The following is a 22,536-nucleotide window of genomic DNA, read 5'->3' as shown; positions in this document are numbered from 1 at the left end:
ACCAACCATAGATTCTCCCAAAACTAAAAAGACCCAATTTTACCCAAACAGGAAATTAAAAATGGTAGAAAGTGAATCTTTATAAACAATTCGATGGAGAAAAGAGAGAAACCCTAGGGTTTACTTCTATGGAGGAGCTTAATATCCTTTGAAATTGCAAAAATCCCTTTGATAGAAAGATACCCTTTGAAATTGCAGAGTTTCTAATCAAAAATCTTGAAATCAAAGGGTTTCTACTTGAAATCGCTAAGAAATATACCCTTTGGAGGCGATGATACCCTTTGTGAGAGCTTCAAGTGAAAAACCAGAGAGAGAGAGAGAGAGCAAATTCTTCTCTTCTTCAACCTTCGAATCAAATTTCTTTGAAGCGTTGTAACAGGATCGAAGCATCTATCTCATCAAATCGAATTTACAAAATTTTGACGGTTTATAGCACACAAACCATGCCATCAAACTTGGAATTTTTCACGTAGTGAGAGAGAACAGAAAGCAAAGAGTGAGAGAACAGAGAGAGAGAGGTCTCTAAATTGATTATTAAAAAATTGATAGAGAGAGAGGTCACTAAATAGAGTTTTTTATATTTAAAAAAAAAAAAAAAATTAGTGACGGATATGTGTTTCCGCTTCTATGTGTACATGAATCAGCGGGAAACTATTTAACGTGAATTTTTTTTTGCGTGTGAGGCATGAAGATCTTATGCACAGTCCCTATAGCGTTGGATAAAGTTGTCTGCTGAAACAAATGTATCATACTAAAGTTGATATAGTCATCCACTGCTATAAATCGCTGCTGTAGATCAAAAATGTTGTAGTGACATCTGGGTAATATACGAGTGGAGGGAAATCATAGCAAAATGATTGTGACAATTAAATTAGGCTCATTTCTCCAAAAATAACTGTTTAGATTTAACATATTAGACTATATCCTTTGTAGGAGACGCATCAAATGATTGATGCTACTGACCATATATTTTTCCAATTGATAAGCTGAGTTTTAGGCTATGTTTGGATTGAGAGAAGTGGCGAGAAAAGAAACTCATTAAGAGAAGAGAAACTAAATTCCTCTCCACCATGTTTGGATTGACCGGAGAGGAATTATAATTTGGAGAGAAAGAAAACTCACATTCTTTTCTTTCTTCCTCCCTCCAATTCTTTTCTCTTCTCTCCCTACTTAACAATCCAAACAAGAGAAATGAAGAGAAACACATTTATTTTCTCCTCTCTTCTCTTCGCTTCTTTCCATTTCTCTCAATCCAAACACAGTATTAATGGGACCCCACCTATTCATTAATCAGCCAACAATTACATACAAGAATAGTTGGAGGTCACATCATCAATCAAAATTTTCAAAAGCTCGGACCGAATGTGGTGTTCACTAAGAATGATTGTTTAAGAAATTTCTAAAGTTTGCATGCATTCTTGCTAGGTAATCAGCGACTCTATTCATTTCTCGCAAATAAAATTCAGAAGATCGAGTAGAACATAAATGTCTGACTAAACCTCTTAATTTGTTACACCATTAACACATATAGTCATATGCCATTACATCTTAGAACTACTTATTAAACCTTAATAATAGGGACCGACTAGTTGCACACCAATAGTGGCTTGTTGCACCTTAATCTTAAAAAATTACCTTCTTTTTTTTTTGTATTTTTTTATAATCTATCCAAACCTATAAGTTGCACTTCATTAGGATAATCCACTTGTTCATCTTCTTTATTCTATATGTTTCCTCTTTGTTTTAAGATATTTAAATATTTTTAATGATTTAGTTAAAATTTATTTTCTTTATTGAAATTGAAAATTTGTTTTGATCTATTGAGGAAACTAATAAAAAATTGATCACGTACCTTTCGCACAAATTTATGAACAAACAATAATTTTTATAGGCATTGTTGAAGAAGAAGAAGAAAAAAAAGGAAAAAAAAAATGTGCAACCTTAAGGTAAGGGATAGTTGTGCAACTGATCCACCCCTAATAATAATATTAGACTTATTTGCTCTTTCAAAAGAACCCATATAGCACTTTTTTTTTAATTTTCCTAAATTAAGGTTTAGAAATTTTGGGTGGTATGGCTAACTGGGTTTGCTCCAGTCATGCCTTCAAAACTCTATCTGCCCTTCTACCAAAAGGTGATTATTTAATGATGTACACGTGTCGAGTGAGATGGCACGTGCGGCCATCAAAGTCAAAAAAAAAAAAAAGTTTAGAAATTTTGGGCACCTTGATGCAATATGCCAAAATATATGAAAAGTTGAAAACCACCGTGTCATCTCGTGGTAACTGGTAAGTTTCAGTCCAATACCACTCCACCACATTATAAGGGAAGAGAACGACTAATGTCCTATGGGTCAAAACCATGACATAAAGCAGAGCACCATACTCAAAAGCATAGTCACAAAATTCTCCAATTTTTTTTCAAAAAACCATAAAATTCTTTGAAGAAGCAACTAACTGATTAAAATGGCAAATTGAGAAATTAATTGACAATTTATCAATTAATGATTAAGCACCAATAAGGCTACATTCTTATTCCCTACCAACAAAATTTTATTTTCTCCAACAAATTCAAATTTCAAGAACAAGATAAGATTTTAAGGAGGTTGACGATATTGAGTTTTAGTAAGAAATCTAAAAACATCATTTGTATATTTCGTGAAATTTTCCCGATTCATTCATAGAGCTTTCATCAAATTAATTGAATTGAAAACCTACCGAATAATTATTGAATACGAACTTGGTTACCAGGCTCAAAAAAAAAAAAATCATCGATGGATCCCAAAAGATAATAGATGGATGGCCAGGATGACTCCATCCTGTAGGGACATCCAGCCAAGTATTGATACAGCCCCGATTCCCTTATCAATATCAAAGAGTAGTTTTTTTTATTACAGGTTGAAGATGAGAGCATTTAGATCATTTTTTATAAGCTCGTTAGAGAAGACTGAGGTCAAAGGCCAAAACAAATCACAATACGACAAAAGTGGAATGTAGAAGTCACTTTCAGATTGCCTAAGAATCAATTTCCATCGTTCCAATGGTTGGAATGAAAAAGAGCTAACCTATTTTTTGTTCTTCATTCGTGTTTATAGCACGACGCCGCTGGACAATGAGACAAAAAAACACGTTGAAATGTAGAATCAAACAATTTAAAATAATATAAAAAAAAATGTGAGGAATTATTTAAAGGACCCTGGCCGAGGGATTTTTTTCTAAATAATCTTTTAATTTTGGATGGTCTTTTAATAATATATGTAGTAAACTTTTCTTTTCTTAACGGTCCATCAACCTCATCTCTTATATTTCTCATGATTGAATGTCTTAATTATTTGAACTCATCATTTTTATCCCAAAAAAATTAGATTTTTACGTCTCAATCAAATTTTGAAGATTCTATTCCATCGAAAAGAATTTAAGAAAGAAGAAGAAGTCATTTTCAAGAGTTCTTTCAAACATTTTGAAGATATATATAAAAAATTAGATTTTTTTTACTTTTTTTTCTTAAATTTTTTTATGAAAATCAGTAAAGAATGATTCTTTTGATTTGAAATCATCTAAACAAGTCATCATCTCAAATTTTTAATTGATCTTTCCATGTATTTTAATCGGAAAAAATTCAAGAAATTGAAAATGGATGAATTTTACCAGTGGTGAGTACGACAATAAATAAAAAGTGGTGAACTCGACAATAATAATTGTCAACTCCCTAAAAAATAAAAAATGGTGAGTTTGCCAATAAATAAAAAAGCAGTGAGTTCGCCAATAATGAAGGACCATTAAGAATTAAAAAATTTACTAAATATTCTATCAAGTTACCGTCCACAACTTAGGAATTATTTAAAAACAAATCCCTTTGCCAAGGTCTTTTGAATAATTTTTTCAAAAAAATCAACTAAGAGAACTTTTGTGAACCTTCAACCATAGTTTTAAAACTCGTTGAGTCAACTAAAACTTGGCCAAGTCAAATCAACTCAACTTATTTGATTTTGAGGTGACTCAGATCCAATACTCGATGTCACCAAGTCAACTTAGTAAATCAATAGATCAACTCAGAAATTTGGATGAGTCAGCTCAAAAATGTGCCGAGTTAGATCATAGCTACTCAACTATATATTATTTCTTCTAGGGGAGAAAATATCTTATTCCATAAAAAGTAATTTTAAAAATATTAATAGATCTAATATATTTTTATTTTATTAAATTTTATCTTATAGATAAGATAGATTCAGATTCGATTGAAGAGTCGCTCTTGTGAGAGAAAGTAAAGAGAAGGAACCACCGCCCAAAGGTACCAGCTTGGTCGGTCACCGGTGGCTACCTCTAGACTTTATCGCACCTGAATGATTCCTTCTTATGGATGGCGACTCTCCTCGGTTTAGCTTCTCTTTAGCTGATCTTGACGCATAAGTTCAAACCAACACCCACACATTCCAAACTATTTACTCCATTTCACTTATTCAAGAGAGCTGATATTGCCACACCAACTTTTACTAATGGCACACCAATTCTTATGTAAATGACTAAAGAACTAAAAGTTGGTGTGGCAGTAGTAATTCTCTTATTCAATTATGCTTTCTATTTTTTCTTCTAAACTAGCCATGTAACACTGTTAGAATTTGCTTTTCTCCTTTTTCCTTTTTTCCCTCTTTTTTCTTAAAAAGTCTATTGGCACCCCAACTTTTACTTATTACAACCCAATTGTTTAATTATTTATCACTTCCCAACTGAAAGCTAAATCATGCCGTTTAAAATAAGAATTAACATTTTTACATCAAAATTTTCCTAAATAATACTTGGACAAGATGTAAAAATCATGAATTGCTACTATCAACAATAATAACCCATCAAAACGATCAAGTTAACATCAACAACAACCGTGTACTACAACCTCTTGATATTGATCTCGTGCTCTTCACTCTTTTGATGTTTCTTCATCAAAGAGAAGAAAATATCATACCTAATGCTCTTTCCTATAGTGAGAAAATGTAATTTAGTGGATGAAATAAGTAAAAGTTGGGGTGCCAATAGAAGTTTTTTTTGTTTTTTCATTTTATTTACCTCATTAAAATTTTCACATTATTTAGGTGAGATGCGATCGATTCACACAGCCAAGAGTTGTACACACATTATACAGCTTTGCAAGTGAAGCTGCAAGGTCTGAATATAATAGATAATAGTCACTGTTAAACACACATTAAATAGAGTTTCGGAGTCTTTTTCCTCTTCAAATCAAATGAATTTGAAGAACAATGGAGAGAGGCATGAGCCAACAGTAATTAAGCTTAGGGATGGAACACAACCAAATCCTTTTCCAACCCCAAATGCTCTTAATTTAAGTCTTCCACACTAAACCAGCTTTTGTCTTTAATGAAAGCTGATTGAAATAATCAATGGTTGTTAGGCTTTGACCCCAACAACAGTTGGGGCTTCCCCTCTAATTCTCTTAACGTAAGAGGTGTAATCATTGTAGTTCATGGTGCACAATGTGCTCTGGTAACGAGTCAGACGGATCCGCTTCCTGAGTGATTCAGTGATTGTGCTGTTGCAACCAGCTTTGCGCATCAGTGAGTCAATTGTCTCAATTTTTGTCCAACCTGCAACCAAAAATAACATACATGAAGAGTAAAGAAATGTAGAAATATTTTTTACAGTCTATATCAACTATTTCAGGTTCCTAAGGAGAAACCCTGTTCAAATTGAGTTAACCATTTGCAAAACCATTTTCTTCGATTTAAAATCTATGCAAAGATGAGGTTTTTATCATGAATTGTTTTTCTTCTTTTCTTTTTTCTTTTTTCTTTTTTTTTCAGATTGATAAGCTGGGGTTAACAAGGGACCCCACCCCCTCCCTAACAATACAGCAGACTATCAAGAATAATTACAGCATAAGTGCTCCACTAGGATTCTCGACAACTCTGGAGGTAAGCAGCTTGCATCCTCAATTACATAGAAATTATCCCCCACAAGACCCTAAATGGGATAAACAGTCTGCAGCTCTATTTGCTTCTCACCAAAAAAATTCAATACCACACGATAAAAAAAGATGATGCCATAATCTGAATTTCCAGACTATCTCAAGATACTTAACAAGAAGTTTCAACCTCATTCTTGATGCTCTTAATTGAGTTAGAAAAATGAAAATAATGCTCAAATTAAAGATGGAAATATATTATGCTTTGTACTATCTAAAAATTTTCAAAAACGATGTTGTAATTGCTGACATTAATAATTGGGATGGACGGGAGCATTTAAAAAATCCAGTTAAAACAGGTTTCAACACATGGTACAATTATGTTGAGGGGGCATACGAAGGTTTACATGGAAAGGAGAACATGAAACAAAAATATATACCTTCATTTGCCGCTACCTCAGGAAGGTAGGTCGCACTTCGCCTTACATTATAATCAGGATCAGTAAACTCGATAATTATACCATGCTTTCCAACCTGGAACAGCAAAGCATAAGATTAAATCAAGTTCATGCAAGTTTGCTTCTAGCAAATCTTGGATCCTTGTCATCATATTCGCCCTCATACAGAAAAAATATATATATTCTTCAATTCCACTTTTTGTAATTATAGTGCAGAGTAGCTGCAGCGCAATGGCACCAAGTTCAAAAATATCTTAGGGAGTAAAGTGTCTTGGGAGTTGGGAGCATTATATGTTACGCGACTATAGTTGATCTATACTTACTCTCTATTTGTACTCCCGCTTGTGGGTTTACAACTCACAAGGATATCATGGTGTACGATCCAACTGTTAGTGACAATGTTCAACTGATGATCATAATCACCAAAAATCAGTCCAGCAGTGGGAATATAAAGGGGGAGCTAGTATAACCATAGTGATAAATATACGCACTCAAATGTTTATCATACAAACACTTCTCATGAACCTTCTCAGCTGACTGAAATATTAACTTAGTTGATGCCTTAATTAAGTTGTTATCTTAGCTACTCCTTCAACACTAAATCTCTCCTATGAAAGAAAACAAAACCTCCTAGCTACGATAATAACTCAAATTTCATTATAATCATTGCTTTTGTGCACATAATTTAAATAAGCAAGACTTTTTTAAGAAGAAGTAAAAGTAGTTTCCAACATTTTGAAGTGGGGTTTCAACATTTGGAAGCTGTGTTTGGAATTTGATCAGCTCCCAAAGCGTCGGTGCGATGTTTGGGAGCAGGTGCGGCACCTCAAACAGAAAGATTGGTCACTAAGGTGTTGTTTGTTAAACTGAAAAAAATAAGTGTTAAATAGCATTAAGCGCTTAAACTTATAAGCGTTGAATTTAAGTGTTGAAAAAGTTGTTTGTTTAGATACTGAATCATGTTTGTTACACATTGCGGAAGCTGATAAATTGCTATTGTTACCCTTATAATCATATTATACATTATTTGCATGTTTCAAATGCCTATTTCTTATCAAACACAATAAAATATATTATTTCTTATAAAATTAAAATACAATTCATTTTTAAATAATAAATAATATTCAAATCTTCAATTTATAAATAATAATTTCTATTTATAAAAGCCCACAAATTTCAAATTAAAAATAATAATGTCATACAAGTCACCAAAATTTAAAATCAACATTAAAAGAACTTAATTTTGGATAAATAATTTTCGATGAAAATGAAGGATGTGTAATTATAAAAGCACCCTATGAATTAATAAGTGCAACCCACACTATAGCCAATTTTTTTTGTTTTATATGGGTTAAAGTTTTTGGAATGTGCAAAATTTTAGTGAGGATGGTCTATATGGTCTAGAGATCATCCTCACAAAAAATTACTCCATTTTGAAACTTCTAACTCGTCAAAAATAGTTTTTTTTTTTAAAAGGGGACGATTTACGGTTCTTGATCTTGTTTTGATAGGATTAGAAGTTTCAGGATGTGCTGATTTTTGGTAAGATGATCTCCTCATTGTAGAGATCATCCTCATCAAAAATCAATTTATTCCAAAACTTTTAACCCATATAAGACAAAATAATATAGCCATGGTGTGGATTTATTAATTTGTAGGGTGCTTATATACTAATGAAGAGATCATCCTCACCAAGAATCAACTCATTCCAAAACTTTTAACCCATATACGACAAAATAATTTAGTCATGGTGTGGGTTTATTAATTTGAAGGGTGCTTATGTAATATAAGAGGTTATATCCTTTTAAGATAAATGTATACTTGTCCATGCTCAAAGAAATGAAGGGCATACTTGTCCGTGTCAAAAAAACCAAGTACTTACCGCTTCAGCACTTTTTTTCAGCATCAAAATAGTGCTGAATTTTTTTCACTTATTTTCAGCAATAAGCGCTGAAAATATAAAGTAAACAAACGTGCTATTTTAACAAAAAGTGCTAAATTTAATTTTTTTCAGCAATAAGCGCTAAAAAATAGTGCAAACAAACACTGCCTAAGTCTCCACTACTTGATGACATCTGAAAACTATTGTATACATACAAAACCAAAGAGAGGACAGAACACATCTAAACTCCAATACACATGGTTAACTTACAGAAGCATCAGAGCCCACCATTGAGTTGTCCCTGCCTACGAAATCATCTTGGTAGAATGATGACCAAATTGGGTTATCTTATCAATCAGAGATGGGACAATTTTTTGTGGACATTCATCATATTTTTCTGTTTATCCAAAATCAAATTGCTTCATATATTTTACCTATAAGATCTGGCTAGTAGGACCTATCATGCTGTAGGTAACTTAAACATCTTATAACAGATAATGCAGAAATCCTAACCCAAGTGTTATTCAAATTGAAAAATAATCAAAGGTAAAGAAAAAGAAAAAAGAAAAAAAAGCAAACCTCCCAATCAAGGTAGTGGAGAGCAGTTTCATAATCAGTCAGAATGGAAACTGTACATTCCAAATATGGCAATTCTTTGGGCTGTATAGGGGGGAACCGGCGGTCCCTCAAAGCACTGCAGCAGATAACATATAAGACAACCCAAAACCTGGTGTGTCAGAGACAAGCACATACATGATCAAAAATAACAAACCCTTTAACAAGCAAGAGCAGGCCTTTTTCAATTCATGATAAACAGTTCCATAAAGGCAATGTTCAACAAAAAAAGAGGAATAGCTAAAACCAAGGTGCCAGTTTGTAATGTTGGTAAAGCTTGTGGGAGCTGAACTACAAACGTGGGATCATAAGCATCTTCACTAACCAATAATTCACTTGCACACCAGCCAATCCCAACAAGGAAAAACAGGCTAGGACTAATGCCCAAAGTATCAGTATCCTAAGGTAATGAAATAAGACAATTTAGAAGAGTCAAATTGTCCATCTCAGTAGCACCATTTTTTATGAAGAATATCCAAGGTACCAATTGTGCGAACACGGGACAGACTAACAGCACTGCTGTAGATGATTGCCTTGCCTTTTGATGAGTCTCACCTAGGAGATCTCCTGGACCAAAAAATTGACCCTATCCAGTAAACATAAAATCAGTCTACAACAGTTTTTTGAACAGCCAAAACTTATGTAAATGAACAAGAAGGATTCAGCCTTTATTTTATTTTATTTTTGCAAGGTTTTTTTCCCCGTTTGTGGAAGGATATGGTCCAGTGCTAAGGTTTTAAGTTTTAAGAGTATTGTATTATCATTGCATATCAAGCATTTATTTGTCTGTTTAATATGACTATGTATTTTGGTCTTCTAGAGTCACATGTGTTGATACTTTGAGTCCAAAGACAAGCCACGAGCTATGAGCAGAAGTAAGTGATGGCAAGTCCTAGTCCTTTCAAACCAGATACTTCACAACCTGGACCTAACATTTTCAAAGTTCAAACACAGGGCTTTGCTTTTGGAGCAAAGCAAAACATGTTTGAAAGAACAAGATCTTGGTGATCAAAGTCCCTGGCAAGAGATCCCAAATGAATTCACTAACATTGCTTCTCACAAAGATTTCCTTGTAAAGGTTGCATAGCTCTAAAGATCATTTCTTTTATCTTATGTAAGCACTAAACATAAATTAATGTAACATAACTAGGTGTATTTTATTTGCCAGCGTACCCCTAATTTATTTGCATGTATAACTGGATGCCTATTGAGCTTCGTGTTCACTGATCTGCACCTCAAAACCAATATTTTTTTATAGGTACCTCTATACCAATATTTGAAACCTTACATATCACTAAACCTAGTTCTGGTTGATGTATTTTAGTGCACCTTAAATGTTTTTACTTTATCTTAATGACAAATGCAGTTTATGTAGTTTTTAACATAATTTGAGGACACCAACATGAACAATAATAACAATATTTTAAATCATGGTGATGGACGAGCAGACAATAGATGGAGAAAGAAAGAAGAATAATGAAAATAAGTGAAAAAATAGAAAATAAATAAAAATTAAAGAGTAACTAATTACCCTCGTCTATAATTCAAAAACACGAAACAAGGGACCTTTTCTACTCCAAATAAAATTGGGATAGCATCTACATCTCATCAAGGGTAGGAACTTTAGGATTACCAATTAGTAGATAAATGTAACACCTATCAATAAAAAATTATTTTAAAAAAAAAAGATATTGACTGTGCCTTGTACGTACATTTACACACTAATGCACATACTTACAGTGCATGTTAATAAATCAACACATGGTTGCGTTAGTGAACAAAAAGGACCTTCCATTCCATTCAACTACATTTCAAATTTTGTACAGTTTGGCATGAGATGCAACACAAATGGTGCAAAATCATAGTTTTATAGTCTGCCTCTGCCCTTTCTAATATTTCTTTTCCTCAAACATAAGCCCCAATCTCTGAATGCATAAACTATTTACCTTAGATACCCTAAATGCCCTCATATAGACAAATCTAAGAATAGATTATATTAATGAACAAAACAAGAATGTAAAAAATCCTGAGAGGTCAAGGATGACTAACTATCCATGATCCAGCCATCCCAAACCAAGAGAAAAATGAGACAACCAAACTTCCCTAGCCACGTCAAAATGCAAAAGTTGATGATTAACAGATTCACCATTGCACAAAAAACATAAATCAATAATATTCTTCTACGAATACTCCAATGATCAATGATTAATATCTCTTATCAAACAGAGCAGTACAAAGATGATGGATAGAAGGCTGCTTTAGAAGGAACTTTGGACCCATATATTTTTTTTGATCAATTACTTTGGACCCATATATAACTAATCAACGATTTCCTTAGGCACTTAAAAAGTGGTCAATGCAAAGAAAAAACCCATCTTGACATCCCCACATCAACAAAATTTCAAAAGACGCCAAAACACATGAAACAACACAGTTTTTGTTTAGTTCCTTAACTTCCTAGACACTACTTCAAGGGAAGCAAGTTTGGTTTACTACACTTCACTTGATGGCATATACCCAACAACTTATGGCACAAGCTGATGACAGCCATGCACCATATGTATCCACATTCCCAAAGGCACCCCTCTCTTGCAAGAGGATTCCCGACATGTCAATGCTATTCTTCCCCAAAATTCTGTAAATAAAACTGATGCAGGACGATAAAAAATATCCTAAAGTTACCAAACTACCCCTAAATATAATATTAAGACCATGGGCTAATAAAACATGAAAATAAGCCTAGAAAACATAAAAACAACAACCCAAAATAGAAAATTAAATAAACATAAAATCTACTCTTCAAGCTTTGATGTCCCCATCAAAAGCTGCACTTGCAAGCAATATCTACCAGTCTTAATAGTAGGCTAGTTAACACAAGGGACCTAGCAAAACACCTAAACTCAAGCCAAGCCTAAACAATTATTGGTACATTAATATGAGATAACCATGCGATGATTTCCAAGATAACACCACCAGATCATGTCTTATGAACTATGATATGCCTTAGGAAATCAAGAGTAAGGATTAATGGTGCTTGATCTAACAAGTATGTGATACGTACAATAACAGAATAAGAATCTATCAAAACTTTAATTTTTCTACTTTAAAAACAAATAATAAAGACAAAGAAAGGAGGCGGGGGGCTTTGGTGATTGCATTCAAACATGCACAAACCCAATGATTTCAAATGTATAATACCTTGTCAAAGCATAGTCCTTAAACCCATTAATCAAAGCACGGGCTTCTAAAGTTCCAATGCATCCACGTAAACGGGGCTCCCCACCATTCACGGTTTTCTTCCATGTGACAAACAATGGGCTGAAATAAATGAAACAGTTCATATTAGATAAAGACCATAAATCAAAAGGAGGCTCTAATAACCAATATAAATACAATAGAGCTAAATTGTATCATAAGTAAGCTTCCACAGAAGGACAATGCATCATTCAAGTTAGATCAAATAAAGTGTATTGACATCAATTTCAAAGGGTTAACTACTCATAAAGGGAAAAAACAGTTTGAATTATTGAACTGTTAAATGAACATATTTAGAAAGACCAACAAGAACAACCCAGGTCAGAGGGATGAATTTTAGCACAACTTCTGTCTCCTCTTCAGCTAAAATCTAGTATACCCTTCCACTACTAATGAAGCATTTTCTTAATGATCAGAGATTGCAAACTAAATTAGAACGGATGAGATGGTAAAAAAACAAATATAGAAACAAATGAAAGATTTACAAAAAATAAATTTAACAGCAATGAAGCAGATTATCACAAAGAGGGCACAGAAACCATATAAAAACATTAATGCAGATTTAAGCACCAGTAAAAACACGTATTTCCCATTTAAAGAGACAGTAAAGAACCCAAATTATAAAATAATAAAACAACCCTTTACAGACATAAATGAAAACGAAAAAGATGAACTTATTATCACTTTAGAACACTCAAAAGCACATATTTTTACAACTAATTCAACCAAATATATATATATATATATATATATATCAAACATGCAACTAAACGATGTAACGCCAAAACATATGGATTAACAGAATCGGAAAGTCTCAAAACCATCAAATTGAGAAAGAAGAGATCACAAAACTCTCCTCAAATCGATCAAAATCGAAAAACTTACTGTTGCCCTTCATCGAAAGCTGGTGCAGGAGTCTGATCGCTGTTATAATGAGCGACAAGCGTATCGAAGCAGTAAACCACCATTTCCCGATTTGCAGACACCATTTTCAAACACGAAAAATGAGGAATCAAGGAGGGGAGAAAATCAGAGATTCTGAACAAGGATCTGAAGGTCGATTGAAGTTGAAATCAACCGAATTGAATTGGGAATCTCTGGATGTTAGGGTTTTGGGGGATCGATAGCTTTAAAGAGATTGAAAAAGAAATAAATATGCTTTTCTTTATTTCTTTGAGCTCTCTTTCGTCCCCAGTGAGGACTCAGAGAAAGAAACGAAAATAAAAATAAGCTTTTAGCTTTCCTCTCTCCTCTCCAAGTCTCCAACTGTACTGTTTCTTTGTCATTAAATATTTGTTGTGTACCCAAATTACCCTTATTATTATGCGGAAATGCCGATTGGAGCCAGTTTACTTTAGATTTTCTGACAGAGAAAATGACCATATTAACCTTGATATGTGACTACAGTGTTCCCTGTATTTTAGAACCTAAAGTAAAGAAAAGCTGAACAGTTCATTTTCTTGTTAACAAATGTTATTTTTACCCTTTTACGTAATCGATTCCTAATGACGCAATTGATTTTTAATTGTGGGCCCACCAATCATGATTTCAAAACTCATTCAAGATCGAGGCATAACGCTCGAATCATCTCAATATCAGGCAAGGACATTCCGGACAGACAAATCAATTTTTTGGACGAAATTTAAAAGCTCGCATTCATTTTTCAAATTTTTTAACAAGATTTAAAAGCATGTCTCGAATGTATCAGAAAACTCATCTGAGACGACTAGTTATCTGGCATGGATGAGACAAGATGTGAAACCGAATTTTAAAACCATGCCACCAATACTTTACAATGCATCTAGTCTTTATCAATAATAGTAATAATATGAGCACTACTGTTTGATTAGAGGTCCAGAATCATCTTAAATGATTTCTTTAGGATATGTTTGATTAGGCATGAAAAATGGATGAAAATTTTATTTTTAATTATTTGATTGTTTTTTTTTTTTATGAAAAGGAATTTTCATCCTAATCTAAAAAGAATCATGATTCAGGACAGTGTCCCGTTCCTATTAAAATGTTAAGTGTCTACGTAGCACATTATTGTTGGAATTCAAACGCAAACACCAACTAAAACGTGTCACGTAGACACCCATCCTATTTTATAGGAACGGGACACTATATCGGATCCTGAGTCATCTAAAAATCTACTCTTTTAAGGATTTCATATATAAAAAAAATAAAATAAAAAAAATTATAATTATTTGAATAAGATACATATAATTATAAATCAACTTAAATGACTTATTTTGTCCAAGACAAGATGACTTGGGGAATCAACTCAAAATCAGTGGAGAGCGAGCGAGACACGATGGAACACAAGGTTTTAAAACTATGGTAGGAAGCCTCTTAACTCTTCCCATATCAGCATTAGACTTATATTGCTTGGAAGATGTGTAAATCATGTGAAATTACTCCGTAGCTCATGGGGTTAAATGCCAAGGGCCTTGGACTGTCAAGGTGATGTAAGGGCCCATGGGCCTTAGTAACCATTTGGATCTCTAAAACAGTCTTGAGACGATTTACCTTATGAGTTAAGAGAATCTAATGCTTAATTTTGACTTTCTTGTGAGTCAAGTTGATAGTTGATATTTTCTAAAATTCTTGAAAAAATGTAAGGTTGATTGGTCTTTGGATCATTTTTATTTTATAATAATATTATAGACACCCCAATTTGCCCGAACCCAGCCCGAGAGCTTAACTAAATTCAATAAGAAAGATGAACTCGAGAGAATTTCAATCAATCAATTGAAACCCACTAATCAAAAGTCAGATTTTCTTTTTTGACTTGCGCCTCAGTGACCAACAACCAAGTTTACCCACACTTTTGTCGTTATTCACCAAGAGGCCATTTGGTTTACATTGGCTTTCACTTACCTACATGCAAACTATTTTTGCCTTAACATTCACTTACCTAGATGCAGACTAATTTTGTTTTAGCCTTCAATCACCTAAAGTCAATTCAGTTAGACATTTGTATTGAGAATGTTAGCACATTTGTGCTCAAGATTTGCTTAAGAAAATGACTTCTTAAATCCCCTCTTAAGTAAGACTGCAACTTGGGCCTGTTAACCTGATTGATGGGCGAGCCTATGTTGGGTTATATTAAAAATGAGTTGAGCCTGAGTTAGGAAATCTCAACCCGAATTGAATTCGGGTTGAGGCCCTAGGCAACCTGACTCAACCTAAACCCAATGCTATATATTTACATATAAATATTTTTATTTTTATTTTAAAAAAAATATATTAGTTTTCTATTCCTAAGTATGTTTGTAAAATTAAGGAAAAAAATTATAATATACAAATTAATAGATTTGGAAGTTATGTGCAAATTTATTTACTAGTGATTTTATTTTTTTATATTGAATTTATTTTTTAAGATATAAAATAAAAGTCATGTGTTGATCAAAATGAAATTAGGTTTGTTGAATGAACCCAACCGCCCAAAATTACCTAACTTGGGTTAACCTGAGCTTAACCCGATTTTAAAAGCTCAATCTCGGGTTCAGCTTGGGTTAATGACTTATAACCTAATGATTAAGTTAAGTTGAGCTCAGGTAAGGGTTCTACACCTTGGGTTGAGCCTAGGTTGATCCTCCAACCCACTCAGGTTCTAAACCTACTCTTAAGTGGCTTATTCCTCAAGAAAATCCTATTTTTTCCCTCTTTGCCCTTGGATTAGGCTTTACATGATCTCTCCAACTAATTTTTTTAGTAATTATCTAAATTTTTCAATATTGACACATGGTCTAATTATTAGAGTAGCAGTTATGTAATAGTTATTAACATGTGTCGAGATCCACTGAATCATATTTATGATAAGATCATGTAGTAGGTAGTTAAGCAGTTTTACAGCTTCTTGTAACTTGTTCTTCTATTTAATGCAATCCTACCAGAGAACTATGTATTTGGGTTAATCCATTAATCAAATCTTGTCATGATATCAAAGCCATGACTAGCTCATATCTTACGATCAGGCTGGTCACACCCTAGATTCAAACTCAGGGTCATATACGTATCTTTGTTTCTCATATGATAATCATTGAGACCATCCAACAAACACATCTCAATAAACTACTACATATCTACTATTCTAATAGAAAATTGAGGTTGGTCTCAGTAGTCATGAGACTACAGACTATGGGCCTTATGAAGATTTGAGTGGACTGTGGGCTTTTAAGTATACTTTTTGGTTTTTTTTTCCCTAATCTATTAATTGAATTCAAGTGGGCTGAAACTATCTAAAAAAAGAAGGGTTTGGGAGGGATTCTCTAACAATTCTAACCTCAAAACTATTTAGAAATTTAAAAAATAGGAGACCACAAATCTTATTAGTGAAAGACTTTGAAAAGATAGGCCCAATGCTTAAGAAAATTGGTATTCCACTAATGAAGATTGTTGACAATGGCAATGGAATTGACAACATAAACTATTGACAATGGTGACCATAAAGCGTAGTTGACAAGGAAGAGAATGGGTTGTTTTTGGTAGGCCTATCAAGAGAATAGACAAGACAAACCAAGAGAAGAGAGAACATAAATTGTTTACAAAGGCTCTTGATCTTGGTTTTGGGAATGGTAATATAGGAATCAGGTATAATCATATATCATGTTATCACCATTGGTTATAAGTAAGTCAAGAATGAAGTAGAAGTAGACTAAACAGAGTACCACAATAAAAGGTGGTGGAGATAGTAGAGAAAAATTCAAAAGAGAAAAGTAAGATGAATTGTGGGACAAAGAGAATAGAAAGACTATATAATCTATATTGAAGAAGTGCATTTGGGTTGTGTGAGTGATCGATGGAAGGGATACAAGTATAAACCAGATCTATATTTTTTTTTTGTCTAAGTTCTTAGTTCAAGAACATGATAACAGGAGAATCAAGTTTTGGAAAGTAAACATGAAAATGATTTGTTTGATAACATGCCTATAAGACAGGACCTGACAAGAGAAACAAATGAACAAACAATTTTTTTTTTTTTTGTTCGACAACGACAGAATTGTTGTTGCTGGAAAAAAGCATAGGCTAGATCAAAGTTATTCTCAGAAGAGTAAAGGCTTTGATACCATGAGAAGATTTGATAAATTGAAATCCCATATCAATTGGTCTCCGATGAGCATTTTATTAAATAATCAATGGTTGGTTACATACGTTTGGTTAACAAAACAAATATGATTCAGTGGATCTCAACACGTCTTAATAAACTTCTACATAACTACTATTCTAATATTAATTTGGTCCCCCACAAAGAGTTAATCCCTTTTTTGCCATCAATTTGTTGAACTCAATTAAGGAAATTGACACTTAAACCCATCCTTATAATTCTTAATTCAAGGCCTTACCTATACAATTCTTTGTACATTGACCAAGATAAAAAAGTCATAACATTTTTATCCAACTATAGGAATTCTTTAGAATTTGTATATAATAACCCTTATATCCTTAAGTTTATTGGAGACTCTATCAAAGAAAGTGACTAAAAAGTCTAAAATCCCAATCAACAATTACAGATCATTGGTACTTGTTTTATAAAGATAGAGATTGATCCAAAGTCAATGGACTTAGACATTTGTATCCATCAATTAAGATTCTCTAGAACATTTGAGCTTTGACTCCTCTACCCATTGATGATCCTGATTGATAAAACTTCAAAGAGGTGTAAAGACATACATTTGATGGAAGGTATTTGGAGCCATTCATAAAGGTTTTTTTAGAAATATTTGAAATTAAGAAAATTGGACAAATATATCCCTTAAGGGTTTCCTATAACCTATAAATATAGAACCCATCCAAAGCAAAGGGAAAAACAAGTCTAGAACCCAAAATTCTGTCATTTTTTTTCTTGAGCCCTCTAGCATCTCAAAACCATGTCTATTTGTTCTCTCAAATCATCCCTAAACTCCAAACCAAAAGGGAAAAGAAAGAAAATAAGCTTAAGATGGAGAGAACTTAATATTTTTATTTTATGTAATAAATTCCTCTAATTCCTCATTTATACCCCTCCATTTCATTTACTTTGAGCATTTTAATTCTTAGCCACATAGTTATAGCTAGTTTGTTTTTATTTTCAATGACACATAGTGGAAGAAAGTAAATCTTCACTATATGAAATAATTTTCCTCTTTTAAGTCTATAATAAGCTCTTTAAGAGCATTTAATTTCATTCAATTTATTTTAAGTTTATTTCAATTTCAAATACTTTAAATTTCTAGTTTAGCTTCTTGTTATATAAGAACTTAAAGAGGAAAGAGTAAAACTTCACAATGTGAAACAATCTCCCTTTTCTAAGTCTATTTAATAAGTTTATTAAGAACATTACATGCATATATATTTACACACACCATTCATTTTATTTTCTAAAATGATTGTGAGTCAACAATGTAAATCTACCTAGATTTATTCTTAAACTCTAAACTAACAAAAACAACTTCTAGTAGACACATTTTTATGTATAATGCATGAACCCTCCAAAGAATCTATCCAACCCATGGATATGTTCGTAAATGTCCAGTCAACAGAAACATAATCCTAAAGGAGTACATATATTTGAGTTAAGGGTTTGAAGTTCAAAGAGGTGAAATCTATTTAAATTTTCACTTAATCCAAGCTCACAAAAATTCCAACAAACACAACATTCTTTCTAAGTTTACTTGTTGGATCCATTTTGAGTCTTTGTAAGTCAAACTATAGTTTATTTGACTCTTAACTTCTCTTATTTTCTCTAACTTCAAAAAATCAGTTTTCTACTTCACTTTAGCTATGTTGTAGTAATCACGACTTTGGTAGGTGAGACAAAGGTGCCTAATACATTCCTTGTCTCTCAATCGAAGTTCTTAATTTATGACCTCTAATGATTAGACCAATTGCAAATCATTATAAGCTAAAAAAAATATTTCTAAAAATTATATTTATGATGTCCATTCATACATCAACTCTTTGAATAGTGGAGATTCCTAAACCCACGTAGTTAAAGTCAAATCATTTGAACCTCACGTATCGACAAATATAATTTTATTTTCTATATGTATGTTTGAGTTAATCATTTTCACCATTGCATTACAATGGACTTGACTTGTCACGCCCTCGATTTAGCATCTAAATTTTTCCAAATCTCGAGGGTTGAAGTAAAAAAATCAAAATCTTCAATTGTAAATACGATGTGAATTTTAATAAAATTTTCCCTAAAAATTGAACTTATAAAAAAATTTCACCTATATAGACATACCTATATAACAAGATCCATATATCTAATTTCATTTCAACGACCATATTATATCGATATATATATATATATATATATATATTATTTAAAAAAAAGTATAACTATAAATACAACCCAAAAGTATTAAATACGTCAACTACAAATCCCATATGAATCAATAGTTGTTCACATCATAAACACTAACTCTTACTTTTTAGACATATACATATAAGAAGACACAACACACGTGATGCTAATAATACAAAAAAATTCAAAAGCACATAAAATTAATTCTACTAAATTCTAATTTTAACTCACATATAATAATAATAGTGCCTATTATCTTAATCATGTGATCCATTTATATAATATTCCCCATTAAAAACATGTGTCTCAATAGTTGGGATATTTGTAATGTTTTGTTGGTAGGATGAGTAATATAAAAATTACTCAATAATAAACTCACATTTTAAATTAATAGTCTTAACATGAATGATTAAATAAACTAATCTATTATAAATAATGTAGATTTTTAATTAAATAAATAAAATGAATAAAATTGAAAATACCTTAATTATTAATAATCTCACAATAAAATATAAAAAATATAAACATGTAATAAGAATATTAATATTGATAGTGTATTTGATAAGAATGACAAGATATACGATCAATACAAAAGTATCGATCTGTATATCGATAATTCAGTACTTAATCGGTGTGAAATTCACTATTAGTTCATAATTTTATGGTCAATTTAATAATTTACCATAATTTGATAACCACATTTTTTTATTCAAGTTGACTGTTGATCCTTAATAGAGATTAATCATTTGACTACTATAGATTATAAATGATCATTTGACAAATAAATTTCATTGTACATCTATGATATGAATATATTATCAACTAATCCAATCATCTACAAATCATCTTTACATTATAATTTATTATTTTTCAATGAAAATAATATATAAATCTTCCAAATAATATGTATAATAATATTTTCAAGTTGTATTCATACCATTGGGGATAATATCAAATTCCTATTATTCTAAATTAATTGATTACTTTGAAAAAAAACTATCGATTAATTATATAAATATTTATTATCCCTTTAATAAATAACAAAAATAATAATATATATTTTTCAAAATTTATTTGAAATAAATTAAAATAAATTTGTAAATGTGGTGATCTTCCCAAGTTTTCTAAAATTATATACATGCATCAGTATATTGAAAGTAGCAAATTATAAAGTAAGAAATATGCAAATACATCATCCCACGGTTACATTATCTTAATTATATTTCATGTATTTATTATATAATGCTCAAAATCACTCTAAACCTGAAAATCCCTCAACACAACCACATATAGTTGAGAATCCCATTTTCGATTTCAAACAATCGAGAATCTTATTTTCAATTCTAACTAGACTTTCATTCTATATTCCAATTTAATCTTAAACAATTCATTTTTTAGATTATTATCCAATGAAAATACATTTTCAAAATAATGCATCTTAACAATTTTTAAAATGAATACTCTACAAAAATAATTATAAAAATTAATTTGTTTTGAATTGATTTTTTGATTAAGTGCATCCAAATTCATTCTTTTGTTCCATAATATTAAAATATTATAGAAAACATATAAAACGAATTACTCTACATTTTGATACATGGATTTTGAATTTAAATGATAATAAATTTAAAATTAACTATCGAAATTTAAATAAAATAAATATCATTGAAAACTGTATTACGAATTTAAAATTATAAGTTTCCTACCTTTGCAGTTGGATTTTACACTTCGTTACGATATTAAAATAATTTTTCAATTAATTTTTTCGGTGATTCGACAAAATATTATGGTGATTATGTAGATTTTGATGTCATGGATATTTTATTCTTTAATATCAGATATTAATTTATGTCTGATATATATTTAAATCGAAATTGTAGGTTACGTCTACAATGTTAACCTTATGTCTGTGTTTTTTTTTTCTCTTACATGAATAATGTTAACCTTACGTTACATATCTTATATACCTAAATAACTAAATTGTTAACACAAATAATATAATATAATATAATAATATTAATATTAATATTAATTATACATCACCCATTTAATACTTCAATAATTTTAAATTAGCCACTCTTTTATAAATAATTATACATGAAGTTAATTTTATAAAATAATATTTATTTTAATATTTTAATAATAAAAATTAATTAAATAATACATTTTTTCATGTATTTTTTTCTTTGTTATGTCTGTTGCATTAGACCTCTTTCTAATTGTATGTCTTGAATTTTTAAAATTCCTCATCCTTTTTTCTCTATTGACTAAAATATCTTTTAAGTCATAAGTTTTCTATACAAAATTAATGTTTTCATAATTTATTTTACTAAATTCAGATTTAAGCATGCTTACAATTTAAACTATATTTTTTAAATACTTTTGAAATCAACGGTAATGTCCATTTGACAAATATAATTTCTTATAAAATTTTGAGTTTTATCTACTTTGACTAAATGTTTTAATTCTTCAATCATAATTAAGTAAGGTTCTCTGAATTATATATTTCCTTTGTCAAATTATCTTTCTAGTAAATCTTTGTTTTAGATTGACAATGTTACGATTTATTTTTAATATTTTTTTCTAAACTTAATAGGAAGTCATGTCAATATAGTTGACTTAATTTCTCGATATATGTATTAAAATTTTATGGTATTACATGACTTTTGATAATACTCCTTCATATTATTTGATGCCCCATAACTTATCATTGTCCTTGTCTCTTTTAGTTACTTTTTAGGGTCTTTCATTTCTTGTGCAACTAAGGGTGCATCTTTTTAAAACTCCAAATATTTATCATTTTTTTGTTATGGAACTTTTCATATCTAACCCTAAGGTTTTCGAGTCTGATTTTGAAGCGGAGAAGTCGTTTCAAAATTTTGAAGGAACCATTTCCATTGAGTTATTCACTTCAAAAAAAATTTTCATGATTTCCCTAGAACGCACTACAAAAAAGACAAGAATTAGAGGCCAAAAATAAGGGCGTTTATGTAAAAAGCCATAAAAATGAGGGATTTGCCTGCGTTTTATAGAAAAACGCCTCCTAAACCCACGATTTTTTTTTTCTCTGTAAATCTGATCGATTTTTAATGGCGTCTTCTCCTAATAGCCACGAAATC

The 22,536-nt window shown here is 31.3% G+C and overlaps 1 protein-coding gene across 1 annotated transcript; it reads right to left on the bottom strand.

Annotated features, from left to right (window-relative positions):
• Positions 1 to 5,145: 5,145 nt before the first annotated feature.
• LOC147400078 (uncharacterized protein At2g38710-like) lies at positions 5,146 to 13,386 on the bottom strand. Its single transcript, XM_086445692.1, has 5 exons — positions 13,009 to 13,386; positions 12,067 to 12,186; positions 8,833 to 8,947; positions 6,354 to 6,447; positions 5,146 to 5,596 (listed from the first exon to the last, which is right to left on the bottom strand). Exons 1-5 carry the CDS (start codon positions 13,110 to 13,112, stop codon positions 5,400 to 5,402), a joined length of 630 nt encoding a protein of 209 aa, XP_086301818.1. The 5' UTR covers positions 13,113 to 13,386; the 3' UTR covers positions 5,146 to 5,399.
• Between the last annotated feature and the right edge of the window lie 9,150 nt (positions 13,387 to 22,536).

This window comes from Akebia trifoliata, chromosome 6 (assembly GCF_017979445.1).
Source record: "Akebia trifoliata isolate Shusen 1 chromosome 6, ASM1797944v1, whole genome shotgun sequence".
NCBI lineage: Eukaryota > Viridiplantae > Streptophyta > Magnoliopsida > Ranunculales > Lardizabalaceae > Akebia > Akebia trifoliata.
This window is presented reverse-complemented; position numbering and strand designations above follow the sequence as displayed.

Excerpts from the sequence above, each read along its gene's own strand:
- LOC147400078 (XM_086445692.1), bottom strand. The coding sequence starts at position 13,112 with ATGGTGTCTGCAAATCGGGAAATGGTGGTTTACTGCTTCGATACGCTT. Across the intron at positions 8,948-12,066 it reads AAGGACTATGCTTTGACAAG|TGCTTTGAGGGACCGCCGGT; the intron begins GTATTATACATT and ends TATCTGCTGCAG. Across the intron at positions 6,448-8,832 it reads TCCACTACCTTGATTGGGAG|GTTGGAAAGCATGGTATAAT; the intron begins GTTTGCTTTTTT and ends TTGCTGTTCCAG.